Source organism: Engraulis encrasicolus, chromosome 18 (assembly GCF_034702125.1).
Source record: "Engraulis encrasicolus isolate BLACKSEA-1 chromosome 18, IST_EnEncr_1.0, whole genome shotgun sequence".
Taxonomy (NCBI): domain Eukaryota; kingdom Metazoa; phylum Chordata; class Actinopteri; order Clupeiformes; family Engraulidae; genus Engraulis; species Engraulis encrasicolus.
In genome coordinates, this window is record NC_085874.1 from 27391451 (window position 1) to 27406450 (window position 15000).

Here is a 15000-nt window from a genome sequence, read left to right on the forward strand (position 1 = left end):
CGCTCGCCAACTAGTGGACACTCCATAGTTACTGCAGTATGCATGCAAAGCTAACTGGCTACAATGGGAACCAATCAGTGTGAACATTCTCCCTGTTAGAGATTCTCTGCCACCGCCTCCCCTGCTCCACCTTGTCATATGATGTGGCATGGCACAGACCTCCTTCACCCCTATGACCCCTCAAGATCCCTGCGGTCCTCTTCCAAGGGCCAGCTAGTCGTCCTTCGTACCAGGTTCAAGGCCACCAGTGACAGAGCCTTCCATGTAGCTGCTCCTATTCTTTGGAACAATCTGCCCGACCACATCCAGAATGCCCCTTCACTGGCCATGTTTAAACAACACCTTAAGACACATCTCTTCCTGGAGGCTTATGGCTGCTAGTTCCACAAGCACATTCACTTACATGCACTCACACACACACTCACACACTGACGCGCACACACACTCACACTTTCCTACACGATACCTTGTGAAGCGACCTTGGGAGTTTTGAAAGGTGCTATATAAAACGAAAGTATTATTGTCATTATTATGTGTTCTTGTCACGTCGCTTGGCTCTGTTCATGGGGGGATATTTATCTCTCCCTGTCTTGCTGGGGAGAGAACTCCCTAAACTGCTGACTTAATGCTTTCCCAAGGTGCACATGGAAATAGGGGGGGTTCCTCCGAACAGAGCTATACCGTCAAATGTAATTCATAATTTACGATAAAGAAATTTCATGCAGAATCTTCTCTGCTGTTTCTTGACTAAAATGATTCTGAGAGAAGAGGTGATTACTAAACATAAGTCACTACATGTACAGTAAGTTTGAGCTAGGCAATAAAATAAAGACACAGCATGAGAAAAGCACACTAAGAAAGCAAAACAAAGCAATGCAAAGAAGTGGAAGATACGGTGTACAGGTAGGTGGTTAAGTTATGATAAATGACTAGGTGTAAATGTAATATAATGGAGTTGGTAGAGGAAACTGGAAAGAGTTTGCAACAAAGTAAAAAAAAATCTCAGGGATCAAATAAAATATATTACAGAAGGTGTTAAATCGACCCTCTAAGAGTTGAATAAACATTGATAAATGTACTGTGTATCATTCTACACAGGGGAAACAATGCCTTCAGATGCTCTCCTCCTCAACAGTGGGTGCACCCAAATGACTGCTGCAATGTGCCATCCCAAATGTTAAGGCCATTAACACTTATTAGCCTGTGGTTGAATAGTCAGGCGAGATAATGAAGAGCCAAGCACCACATTGACATTCTAAATTATAAACTAGAATTCTAGGAAATGGGGTGGAGCTGACACTGATCACTATCAATCCTTCTTCCAAACTCCTGAATTAATATGATGACTGATCAATCAACGATCCCATGAATGGACATAACACATCCATTCGAGGCGTGAAAAAAAATGAACTTTGAGCAATGTTTAACAATCCTGTCCATTAAGCCATATAAATAGAATGTAGTACACAGTACCCCTCTCCAGGTACCGTAACCGTATGTAGGCTTTTCTTCCCTAGAAATAAAGATATCTAATGACTGTCATTGAGAGAGGGGTTAAGTGCAGTCACTGTTTCTTCACAACAACAAAAATCAAAGCTTGACATTTTTGTGAAGTTTGTAAGTCATAGGTCCAAATGCTTGTGAAACTACAACAAGTTTCTTCAACTGCATGTAAAGGCGCCTGAGGAGCCAAGAAGCAGATTATGCAGCGAGCCAAAGGAGTGCACCAGACCAGACATGCTGAAGCATCCCGAGGCATCTGTCAGTAAAGAGAGCACACATGGACCCGCATGATTTTAATTGAAAGCACTGTGAGCGCGCTAATTTTCAGTTTTAGTCAGTTTCATGCGTAGTGTTCCCTATTTCCCAGCAGTTTCCCTCAGGGCCCTTGGTAGACAGGCAAGAGGGTGGCGTATCATGTCTTATCATTGAGCTCTGCACTGGTATATCTGTCCTTTGGTAATTGCAAACAAATGTGCAATCCAGTGAGAGAGAGGGAGCAACAGGGGCTTACATAACGCTCTGAAACGCCTTCACAAGCCATTTGAAATCACACGAAACATAGACGCTTGACCCACTTAAGATACAGTGAGATGCTAAAGACTCACAATATTCTTGTACATTTAAAAACTCATAATATTCTTATTTCGGTGGGGAAAAACTACAAGCAATAGGCTCATTATCGAAAATCCCAGCTGGTTGTTGTGATTATATTTTTCTAAAAGAAACTTATCTTGTACATTTAAAAACTCGCAATATTCTTGTACATTTAACAACTCATATTGTTCTTGTACATTTCAACACTAATAATAATATTCTTGTTTCCACAGAAAAAAACTGCATGGACTATCGAGAATCCCAGCTGGCAGTAAGTCGTGATATTATTTTTCTAAAAGAAGCCAGTGATTAACTGCCTGTGTAATTGCAATTGCAATACTGTGCTGATTTAAACATTAAGAGCCACGGGAAATGTAGAACAGAGGGACTGAGATGGGAGCACTCCCAGGCCAGCCTCACTCTCACTCAGACTGGGGACTGGGTTACGCAACTCACTTCAGCCTTATTCATAAAACACAACCCAGAGAGAGAGAGAGAGAGAGAGAGAGAGAGAGAGAGAGAGAGAGAGAGAGAGAGAGAGAGAGAGAGAGAGAGAGACAGAGAGAGAGATACCAAATCAGAGACGGGCGAGAAAGGAAGACACATATAGAGGAAAAAATACATATATGCCATGCATATATTACATATAAATTTCATTTCATATCTGGATTTATTTCCTTGCCTTTTAAATCCGGATTTCGGGATTACATTTCATTCACCTGTCACGAGTCAAAGCTTTGGCAATACTGAGCCCTAGTCATGTTAAAGCTCATTTGAATATGATTTCGCATTTCAGAGAGAGAGAGAGAGAGAGAGAGAGAGAGAGAGAGAGAGAGAGAGAGAGATGGCGGTTTACAACATCCTGATTCTCAAATGTAGCAGAAGGTAGAACCTCCGAAGAACCAATAACTTAATACTTAATTAGACCAACCACACCTTGACATTAACTTGCTTCCTTTCATATGACGCTGAATTAATGTAATCAGACCATCCCTTTGACATTTATTTTCAGAAAGTGTCTTAGTGCCTTCCAAGTCTGTTCACAACTCTGACATGGCATACAATGAGTGCAGTCGACTGTCTATCACACACGAAAACATCACAGTGCACCCACCCCCCTCCCCCCACATTACCACCAGTGTTGCCAGATTGGGCTACTTGGGATGGCCGTCTATGGGTAAAAACAGGGAAAATTGGCCATTTGGCCGTTTTGTGCCCATAGAAACCAATGCAATTTGTTGAAATTGGGTGGAATTTAGTGCATTTAGGCGGTTTTTGAGAACCTTTGGGCGGGTTTTGATCAGACAAATCTGGGAACACTGATCACCATACAGTAGTGTCCGCCTTCAGGTTTTCCAAGCTCACACACCACAGCATCATCAAAACAACATCACCCACACCACTCTTGAAGCACCACCCCAAACGACCCACCCGACACTTGCTGCCGGAGCATCTGTCAGCTGGGCTGAATGCATACTCCACAGTGACGGTGGCTAGGGGACAATAACACGGCCAAAGCTCCATGCTATCGACCCCGCGCTCAAGCAAACAAAAAAGCCTGTAGCAATCTGTAACAAAACCCCCCACAACCACTACCATTCACCCCCTCCCCCTTTACAACATACTTGTTTTCTGACCACATTAGGACCAGTCCCTAGAGACCCCCCCGGGTCTAAAGACATGCTGACTCCTCTTGAGACGGAAGAGGAAGAGATGACACTGCTCATGGACACGTCAGTATCTATCCATCATTTTCTTTCTTTCTCTGTGCATTCACACGTTGTAAACAACACGTATTGCACATAAGAAAGCTGCCCAGTTGCAGGTATTAGAGGGTTAGATGGAGTTATCCTAGGTTCACATATTAACTATTTTTAGACTTAAAGGCGTATGGCACTATTTTGGGGCTTAATACAGTTAAAATCGTTGGCTGGGGTTTATAAAGGTGGTAAAGTGTCTTATTTTTCATGTTAAGCGTTGTCTTGCTTTAAGACAAGTTAAAAGAGGGAATATGTCGCTAAGCTAGTGAAAGTCAATGGATCCGTGTAGCATTGTAGCATGCTACACGGATCCATTGACTTTCACTAGCTTAGCGACATGCTCCCTCTTTTAACTTGTCTTAAAGCAAGACAACGGCTTACATGAAAAATAAGACACTTTACCACCTTTATAAACCCTGGCCAACGATTTTAACTGTATTAAGCCCCAAAATAGTGGCATACCCCTTTAAACACGCAGTCCGCCATTTGCTCAAACTTCAGAAACCCTGTGACATGGCAGCACAGGTGCTAAAACTACTGAGCTACTGGTCTGGGCCGATAGTGCAAATGCTATTGCAACAGCATGAGGCTTTGGGAGGGTGATTAACAAATGCTTCACTGCCAAACACTGGTAGAAGGTAATTGACATCTGTTACACACATTTACTTTGAAATGACCGCAGGTGAAAGAAGAAAGGCTTGAATGCAAGGTCTCCAGTGTGGATGTGAAGTAATAATGGAAGAGGGCAGTGATGCTTGAAATGTTCCACTGTCCAGTGAGGAGACTGATGAGCCCTTGTTGCGACTATAGGCATTACGCTCGCTGACCAGCATCCACACAATTGGCCAGGAAGTCCAGACCAACATTCCCACAGCTGAGACAAGACGAGTACAGACCAGCATTCCCACTGCTCAGGCAAGACCAACCAAGCCCAGCATCTACAGCTAATAGCGGTCCATTCTCTCAAAGGTGAAACAGGGTCAAGGAATGGGTCCAGTTCAGCAGCTACCACAAATGAAAGCTACAATGCAGACATGATGTCAGTCTGTTATCCGGATTCCGGATAGATAATTGACCACCACGGATATATGGTGCTGCATATTATGTGTACAGTGGTATGGTCACAAAAATGGGGAGAGAGAGAGAGAGAGAGAGAGAGAGAGAGAGAGAGAGAGAGAGAGAGAGAGAGAGAGAGAGAGAGAGAGACTTTTAAATGAGCGTGAAGGCTGTGTGCATGCTTCAGTAAGTCTGCAGCAGCAGCATCAATATCATCTTCATTAAGCACAAATTTTCCTCCAGAGTCCTAGCTGTATAGTAGGCTATATTATATAGGGCCTACTTCTATAAGGACTTTCACTATACTTTCATCATTCCATCATCCAAACGTGTAGGTTGCAAATAAGGGCGAAACAAACTCATTGGTACAGTGGCATAGGCTACAGTACAAGTGTTTTGGAACGACCCACACAATACTCTATGAGTGTGGAATTGACACTACGTTTTATTATTATTATTATTTTCATTATTATGATTTAATGTATTGGGCTAGCAATAGGCCTACAACAATAGCATAAACATCATTATGGTAGCTGGAATAAGTGAGGAGTGGATATTTTATTATCACTAGTAAAACTGCTCATTACAATGAGCTCAGTGGTGCATCCTCGGACCAATGGTGCGAATCGCTGGCGGGGTAGTATCACACAGCGCAGCCCTCTGCCAAGGCCAAATGCTGGGTAGATGTCGCAAGGTTAACGGAAGGCACATTTACCTCCCCTCCGGAGTGTCGGACCACTTCCAAAATCCAAAAAAACAACTAACACCGCTGCTCATCTTTCAACTGACTTTCGAACATGAATCCGGAACAATAGTTTGCGCATAAAAGAAATAAATGATTATGACAAAAGCCTCGTAAAATATTCGAGAGCTGGCAGGCTATAGGACTATTCCCACGGGACGATTTTAAAACACAGTCTATAACCAACATTTCATAAAAACGTAACGGAGAAGGTCATTCACAATTCCAAACAAACGAGCATGTATGACGATGAGAATGGCTGATATGCAAAAATGAATACAATGAACAATACAATAGGTTATGGGCTGTACACAAAATAGGTGAACGTTGCACTTGGGGTTCCTTTAATTTCTGGAGACATTCATTTTGCCGTCGTCAGCATGGGATAGAGGTAGCCTACTGCGGGGAGAGGATGGGATTTCCCCAAGCCGAAGTAAGAAGTTTGCGCATCCCCTGGGAGTCCTTCCAGAACGCACCTGCTTTCAGGTACCTGGCGAACCCTCACTCACCCAAGTCCTTGCCCGCTAGTCTCTCTGAGAACATGCTCTCGAAAACCCATGCGAAAGCAAACGAAACGTTTACTAGTAGCCTACATTTACGCTCGACAGGCTACAATGGAAGTGCTGCAATCACAATGTCAAAACTGGACATATTTTACCTCGAAACGTTACTTTGGCGACTCGGTCCGCTTTCCCCCTCAAGAAGGAGACGGTCTTCAGGCGCACCACTAAAGCCATGTCAACTTAGATTGATCCCGCAGCTCAAGTGGACCTGAAGTGTCAATTGGAAAACCAATTGTGCACGCACGTTCGCATTCGGCCAAATCTTAATTGATCGACTCCAGATACACTCCAAAAACCCTCAAACACAAAAAAACAAAAACAAGAATCCACTCGTGAAGTCAAGAGAAGGCAAAAAATACGTTTTGATCACACAAAAGTGCCGCGGTGCGAATTATGAAAGTGCATCTCGCATCTTGCCCCACCGTTTGTGGCAGGAATGCAGGGATTGGCGCTCTGCTTCTCTCGCGCTGCTGATAAGCGCGCGCGTTATGGTTTAGAATGGTACAACACCGGATAGTCTATGCAGCGAACACCACTAGGTGACGCCCACCCCCGTGGTAGCCTCCACTCTGCAGGGTGGTGTAGGGCAGGGGTGCTCAACTAGAAACTGAAAAGGTCCACTCGCCAAATTTCGTATGTTTCCAGGGTCCAAAAAAGTCGCTACGGACCGATGCAGAAAATAGCCTCACTCGCTGGCCGCACTGGCCTCTTGCTCACTCACTGAGTTGTCATAGTGATGATACTTTTATTTGTCATAAGACTGGCTTCGCAGAAATACAGATCGCATGGCAGCGAAATCTCATGTATAATTTATACATATTAAATACAGATGGATTTTGTCTTGGTCCGGATGACATTGCGTTTGGGTCTGCATCCGGACCTGGGTCCGCCAGTTGAGCACCCCTGGTGTAGGGGATCTAAGGGGTCTGTTTGATCGTTTCTGTGCCAAACTGTATAACGCAGTGTCAAGAGGGGGCATAGCGCAAATAACTAAATCTAAATAATAAATAATTAGGCATATCTAGCCTATGCAAAAATAAAAGTTTTTTTTTAAAAAAGTTTCTAATCTATAGCCTATAGGCTATGCCGGCTATATGTATTTTGAAGTATGTTTTAACATTTAATTTTAGGTTATGGTATTGAATTGAAGTTATGGTAAGCATGTCAGGGTCTGCGTAAATCTACAGTTGGGAACGCCCAGTGGTGTAGTCTACTTTTTTATGGTGGGTATACTGTATAGTTGAGTATTTTTTGAAGTGGGTATACTGTATATATTTATGCTATTCAAAACAATGGATCAATCCATTTTAAGTGGGTATACTGAAATCCCTGAAATTTAGAAGTGGGTATACTCCGTATACCCGCGTTCTACGTAGACTACACCACTGGGAACGCCACAACCCGGTGTCGGTCTGGTAGAGTTTGTTGCCTGGCAACCCTTTGTTACCTCAGAGAAGACGCTGCTGGAGAGCTTCATAAACTGGCGCACGAGACAACCTTCCTCCAGAAGTCAACATCGCGCTCCACTAAGTCGGCGGATCCCAGACGGGGAAATCAGGCAGGGCTTCAACCATGACTTCTCGGAGGAACGGAACTCTCTTCACCCATAACAACGCCGCCTACCTCGCGCCCGCCCTGATGCCCGGGTAATTAACCTCTACTGGTTTATACCGGGGAAAATAAGCAGATAATCGATAGAAGACTGACTTTACTTATTAGGTACTGTAAAGCATGTATGTAACATAAGAGTAGGCCTAGGTCTATTGGCTTTGTTAAACCAATGAATATACTTGGAATGATCAGCTGGAGCTCTCCATCTGTAGGCCTATTTCAAACAAGAAAACAATGTAGCCTGAGCCAAATAACTCATACAATTAAGGTGTAATCTTATAGTTACTGACATCTTGATCTTAAATATGGGGTGGTGGTAGGTTACTAAACTATTTCCAAAAGAACTAACATTTCTGACCCTCTGCATCTGCAACTTGTGTTGAAATATAGTCCAACAATAATGTTTTGGCACCTAAAAGTAGGCTACTGCACAATTATCATCATCACTCTGATCCTATGGAGTGTGTTGAAAGGTCTCTACAGCGTGTAGTGTACCACTAGCTGCAGTGCGACTGTTCTTTTCCCTTCTTATAATCTTGTTTAAGTTACAGTATGTTGAAAGATGCCCTTTTTACTCAGGACCACAGGGCAGGAATGTTTCAGAATGACAGAGCAGCACATTATCACCACCTTACTGGAAATCACCTTGGCAACAATTATTCAATTATTTGTATAAGAAAAAAAATCTACTTTAGAAATAAACAAAAGCTCAAAATAGACCGGTATGTAGTTGAGCGAATTGTGCAGCACTAAACATTTTGCCAAATAGGCTTGTGTGTTTATTATGTATGTGTGCAGCGTCGGCATGTGTGTGTGTGCGTGCATGTGTAAGTTACATGCTGGAACACACACACTGCACAAACTCAGTTTCATTATATTGCCACCCCCCTCCCCACCTCCTTCCTATTCCTCTCTGCTCTTCCTCCAAAGCTATGGCGGCCACGTGCCCAACAACAAGTTCACGTACGGGGAGTCGTACGGCAACGTCACCAGCCGGACCTTCCAGGAGGAGCGCCTGTCCTCCATGACCTCCAGCGCCAGCACCAGCCTGAGTGGAGGCATGTTCCCCACCACCCGCCCCGTCGACGGCCACCTGACCACCGTACTGCCCGCCAGCACCCGGCAACAGGAACTCCAGAGCTTTGCCCAGGTGAGACAGCACAGAGACACTGGCCATTTCTCAATGTTCTAGTAAGCACACTTGGAAGTGTGTGAGACTAATTAGTCACGCCCAGTGATTGGATACTCCGCAGAGTTCACCGAAGAGTATCCAATCACTGGGCGTGACTAATTATTTACAGTTAGTTACAAATGACCCCTTTAGAAGTTATATCATCACTGACTGTGTGCACATTGTTGGCTCAAACACACACACACACACACACACACACACACACACACACACACACACACACACACACACAGACAGTGCAGACCCTAAAGAGAGAAGACCTGCTGTCCTTAAGCGTGTACGGTTGTTGAAAAAAAAAAAAAAAGATATCCAAAAAAGTACACTTGTTACGCTAATCCGAGAGGGAATAGGTTGTTCCAGAAGCATAGACGAATTTTGTGGTTACATTCATACACACATATATACATATATACACATACATGAATACATACATACTACATACATACATACACACGTACAGTACATACATATACAAGAACACCTTGCTGGTTTCTTTACAAATGTGTGGTACATGGTCGATTCTGCCACAATAATGGGCATGCAACCCGATTACGGCACATCTGTGGACGAAGAGTAATGGGCGCTATACGGTTTTATCCCCACATGTCACTTTTTGGCGCCAAAGGTAAACTCAAAAACACCCCAACTCAGCAACATACAGTGAGTCCAATATGTATTTGATCCCTTTCTGATTTTGTTGGTTTGCCTACTAACAAAGACATGATCAGTCAATAAATGTTATGATAATATGTATTCTAATATGGAGAGAGGACAGAAGAATATCAAAAAGAAAATCCAGAAATTAACTGAAGAGAATATATATTAATTTATTTCCATTTCATCGAGCAAAATAAGTATTTGATCCCCTGCCAACTGATTACAGTTCCGGGCCCACAGACCAGATGGGCACTTCTGATCAACTTGTCATCTGAATTAAAGACACCTGTACATACTAACATGCATAAAAGACACATTGAATCAGCAGAATCAGTCCATAGTATGAGTGAATCAGTCACACACTCCAACCGCACCAGCATGGGAAAGACCAAAGAGTGGTCAAATGATATCAATGACACGATTTTAGACCTGAACAAAGATTAAATGGGCTGCAAAGCCACAAGAACGAGACTGGGTATTAATGACCCAGCTGTTGATGCATTTCTTCCAAAATGTGAGGAATACAAAATGACTATCCATCAGCCTGTCTGGGGTTTCTATACAAGATTTACCTTTTGTAGGGATTTGATAATCATGAGAACAGAAAGAAATCACCCTAGAGCTGTACGGGATGAAACGCAAGGCAATGATATCAAAGCTACTGGGACCAAAATCACTGAAGAAAACTACTGGTAGCACTTAATGCCACAGAGGTTTTAAAAAAAAATCCTGTAGTGCACACATGGTACCTCTACTTCAGAAGAACCCTGCGCAGTCCCCACTTGAGGTTTGCCAACGGACATCAGAAACACGGTTTAGGATATGATAAGGAGGTGCTGTAGTCAGATCGGAAACCAAAATCAAGCTGTTTGTTTTTGTAAAATTTATCACAATTCAATGTGTTTGAGAAAGATACTGCTGTCTATGATCCTCAAGAACACCCTCATCACCATTATGCATGAAAGTGGTATCATTATGGTTTGAGGGTGTTTGTCTGGCCAAGGCACAGGACAACTTCACAACGAATGGATGGAGGGAGACATGTAATGTGCAATCCTGAGTGCAAACGTCCTTCCCTCCACCACTACACTGAAGGGTGGGACATTTTTGGATCTCCCAACATGACAATAATACACAACCTACAGTCAAAGCAACGAAGGAGTGGCTCAATAAGAAGCATATTAAAGTCGTGAAGTGGCCTAGACAGTCTCCAAATATTAACCCTATAGTAATTCTATGGAGAGAACTGAACCTCCCATTTGCCAAGCTACAGCCACAAACCATGAATGTTTTAGAGATAATGTGCAAAGAAAAATGGGCAAAAATAGTTTCTACTATATGCACAAACATTGTCATTAACTAAAAGAAGCATCTAACCTCAGTGCTAGAAAACTAGGGCTTTGCCACAAATTTTAAGCTGTTTTCTGGTATTTCTTTTTGATATTCTGTCTCTCCATGTTTGAATACATATTATCATAAATGTATAGACTGATCATGTCTTTATTAGTGGGCAAACAGGCAAAATCAGCAAGGGATCAAATACATATTGGACTCACTCTAACTACTCACACAGGCTTAGGGAAGGGCCGAGGTCTCGGGAACCGCGTCAACATCAGACACAATGGGTATGCCCTTGACGTCAAATATTGCCGCCTGGTCAAATTGCACCAAAAAAAATGACACCAGGGATGAGACTGACTGCATTGCGGTATAGGGCAAGGCAAGTCAGAGTTTATTTATTTAGGTCTACATAGCACATTTCATACAACACAGGTAGGTCAATGCATGTCATATACACAAAAACGTCACATCTATATAAATCTACATACTGTATCCGAGGGAGGGAAACAATGTAAGTCAGCACAGAGAGAACACTACATAGTGAAAAAGTGAATATTTTAATCACTTTCTGGGGAGCATTACGCAAGTATTTATGAGAGGTCATAACAGAATGTGTGTGTCATCTCTGTGTGCCTGTGTGTGTGTGTGTGTGTGTGTGTGTGTGTGTGTGTGTGTGTGTGTGTGTGTGTGTGCCTGCCTATCTGTCTCTCTGTGTGTGTCTGTGTGTGTGTTTGTCTGTGTGTGTGTGTGTGTGTGTGTGTGTGTGTCCGCCTGTGCGTGTGTGTGTGTGTGTGTGTGTGTGTGTGTACGTGTGCGTCCATTCATCCGTTTGCAGCTGACCCAGAGACACCGCGACTGCTACAGAGACCGCACTGGCATGTGCCCGCGTGTTGGCTACTTCCAGCTGCCAGTTAAAGAGAGCCAGAAACCCACGCAGAACGCCATGTAAGATAATCAGTACTGCACCTCCACCTCCACCACCCTCCTCCATCAGCACTTTAACAACAGCCGCTAATGCTAATTAGTTAATTATTTTGAGGTCGGAAAAATACCAACCTCCGCCTCGGGAAAGTGCAATAGAACAGGCAATCAAAAAGGGGTTCCAAAACACAGACTTGGAGCCGTTTGCTGCAGACCAAGTTCGTTAAAGGGCAGTCATGGTTAAGCGGTTAGGGTGTCCGACTTGTAGCCCAAAGGTTGCAGGTTCAACTCCCAACCCGCCAGGTTGGTGGGGGGTGGTAATCAACCAGTGCTCTCCCCCATCCTCCTCTATGACTGAGGTACCCTGAGCATGGTACTGTCCCGCTGCACTGCTCACTTGGGGCACCATTGGGGGCTGCCCCCATGCATGGGTGAGGCATAAAATGCAATTTCGTTGTGTGCAGTGTGCAGTGAAGACTTGTGTGCTGTGAAGTGCTGTGTCACAATGACAATGGGAGTTGGAGTTTCCCAGGTGGGCTTTCGCTTTTCAGCTTTTTCTTTGCTTTAAATATTAGCGCTGTCCCCAACCGTTACAACGGGTGTCAGGAGAGCAAACTGGGGTTTACCGACTACCCATTTTCACAAGATTTGGGGCAATAGCACCCCCAACCCGCAACACTGGCCAGTAGATCTATTGTGTCTTATGAAGGACCCCAGTCATAGGCGTGCACAGATAGGGACGTGGTGGTGCTAAAGCACCTGCCCCTTTGCCCTACTTGATATAAAATGCCCTTTTTTGAAAAAAATCTTTTTTGAAAGGTTTTTTTGTCATAGTGCACTGTGGTTCATGTGGACATGATCGTCTACAAATGCCTTGCGATCACATGCATGTTACAATAATGCCCCGATATAATACATAGCCTCTGTAAACCGAGTAAGGCAATCGGAAGTTCCACATGCCCCCAACATGCCCCCTTCAGCACCTGCCCCCAAAAATGTCTGTGCACGCCACTGACCCTCGTGGCTGGCCAGTATCATGATGGACCGACCTCTGGCTCTGGCATGGCCATCCTAAGCACCTTTGTGTCTGTAAAGATTCTCCTTCATCCAGGCAAAAATAGTCATGTTGCACTATGGTGTACTGATACTTCTTCTGATGCATACACAGCTCAGCTTTGTTTGACTTGTTTGACAGCCCCTGTGTTTTTCACCATGAAAGAGTGCCATTAATGGTACATTAGCATATTTATACATACATTAGTACATTTAGAGTTTTTTTTTTTTAATTACCATCATGTGATTAGAAATTTGGCAAAATTTGGAGTTCTCGTGGAGTTCTATGATGTCACAAATAACCAGGGGATATTATAGGGGCTCTAGAATGTTCTGGCCTGGCAAAAAAAGTTTACTCCTCAAAGTTAATGGTACATAACCTGCATATGAGCCCAGGTTTTCCCCCAGCACTTTATTTGTTAAGATGGCCACCTTGACAACATACACCCCCCACCTTGACTAGCTCCTCTGAAAATAACTTTTCTGTGCATATGTGTTGCTAATCTAATTTTCTAAAGCGACTTTGCAAAAATTGTAGAATTGTAATGTCAAGGTGTGATGTTACATCAAGCTGTATTTTTATTGTTTTATGGCGAACAATTGTTCTTCTACTTAAATGAGTGCGTGCAATGTGTTCCTGTGTTGTCCAATATATTATTGTGCTTTTAGCAGGGCTGTTACTGCTAAGGCTGTAAATGATACACCCAACTCACAATTCAGCTCGTATCACAGTTTTTGACACACTATTCGATACGCAGTCGCATTGACCAATGTTATAAATAAAATAACTACAACAGGTTATATGTAGAATAGGTTAAAACAGGCTACTAAAATAAATAGATGTTTAAAAAAAATAATGATGATGGGGATGATTTGAAGCTTGGAAGGACTATCACCTCGTATCATGTGGTAGTATACTGTACCGAAGGGTAACAGAACTTTGAAACGGCGTGTCACGATTCTGCCTTCTTGCACACATACACACATACACATAGATGCGCGATACAGCTTCGTGACACTGTATAATCATAATTTCACGGTTCAACACAATATCATTACAGCCCTAGTAACTGCAATAGTTTGATGTAGTTTATGTTCAAAGAGAAAACGTGTTGTATATTTTTCTGTTTCTTAGCTTTTTTTTTTTTGCAAAAGTGTATCTTTTTTAACAACATCCCATAGATGTATTGTGGATGGTTTCTGCTGTATTACAGAGTGTGTTATGTAATGAAGCGTTTTTAAAAGCTGAAATAAAATAATAATAAAAAAAAAACAGTCTCTTGAGACACCTGTACCTCACACAACAAAACAACAAAAGTAGGACAAGTTGCCAAGGCAACTCAGCTTAGCCATTTCCTTGTCTGCTATTTGGTGATGACACTCAAAGCAAGTTCCTCTTGGCCACAGGCTACGCTATCGTCTTCACTGCTGAATATTTCATGAGGGATATGCACTCAAGTGTGTGTGTGTGTGTGTGTGTGTGTGTGTGTGTGTGTGTGTGTGTGTGTGTGTGTGTGTGTGTGTGTGTGTGTGTGTGTGTGTGTGTGTGTGTGTATGTGTGTGTGTGTGTGTCCATACAAGTGCATGTGAATGGTGAACGTGAGTGTGTGTGTGTCCATACAAGTGCCTGTGAATGGTGAACGTGAGTGCGTGTGTGTCCGCATGCATGTATGTGTGTGCATGCATGTATATGTGTGTGCGTGCACATTTGTGTGTGTGTATCTGTGTCTGTGTTTGTGTCTGTGTGCATGTATGTGTGTGTGCATGCATGTGCATTTGTGTGTGTGTGTGTGTGTGTGTGTGTGTGTGTGTGTCAGGGCTGTACATTAAGACCAATTGGTCGCATATTACCCCTAAAATTTGGACTGTGCGAGGAAGAAAAATAAAACGGTCGCACTTGTGCGAGTATGTATTTCAACCCTTTCATTCGCATTTTGCTCCTGAGTTCGAGTGCATGATTGCGAGAGCTGCTCATTTTTTCCACAGCCTGTCTGATAGACAGCATCA

The 15000-nt window shown here is 43.2% G+C and overlaps 2 protein-coding genes across 2 annotated transcripts in view; one reads left to right on the forward strand and one right to left on the reverse strand.

Annotated features, from left to right (window-relative positions):
• The window catches only part of otofa (otoferlin a), a 210617-nt gene extending 203936 nt beyond the window's left edge, over nt 1–6681 (reverse strand). Inside the window, exon 1 of the mRNA XM_063223364.1 lies at nt 6314–6681. Coding sequence (XP_063079434.1) covers nt 6314–6392 — 79 coding nt within the window. The 5' untranslated portion in view covers nt 6393–6681. The remainder of the gene's footprint in view (nt 1–6313) is intronic.
• Nucleotides 6682–7696: 1015 nt separating this feature from the next.
• cimip2c (ciliary microtubule inner protein 2C) overlaps nt 7697–15000 on the forward strand; it is a 9947-nt gene continuing 2643 nt past the window's right edge. Inside the window, exons 1-3 of the mRNA XM_063222453.1 lie at nt 7697–7864; nt 8760–8979; nt 11855–11964. Coding sequence (XP_063078523.1) covers nt 7791–7864; nt 8760–8979; nt 11855–11964 — 404 coding nt within the window. The 5' untranslated portion in view covers nt 7697–7790. The remainder of the gene's footprint in view (nt 7865–8759; nt 8980–11854; nt 11965–15000) is intronic.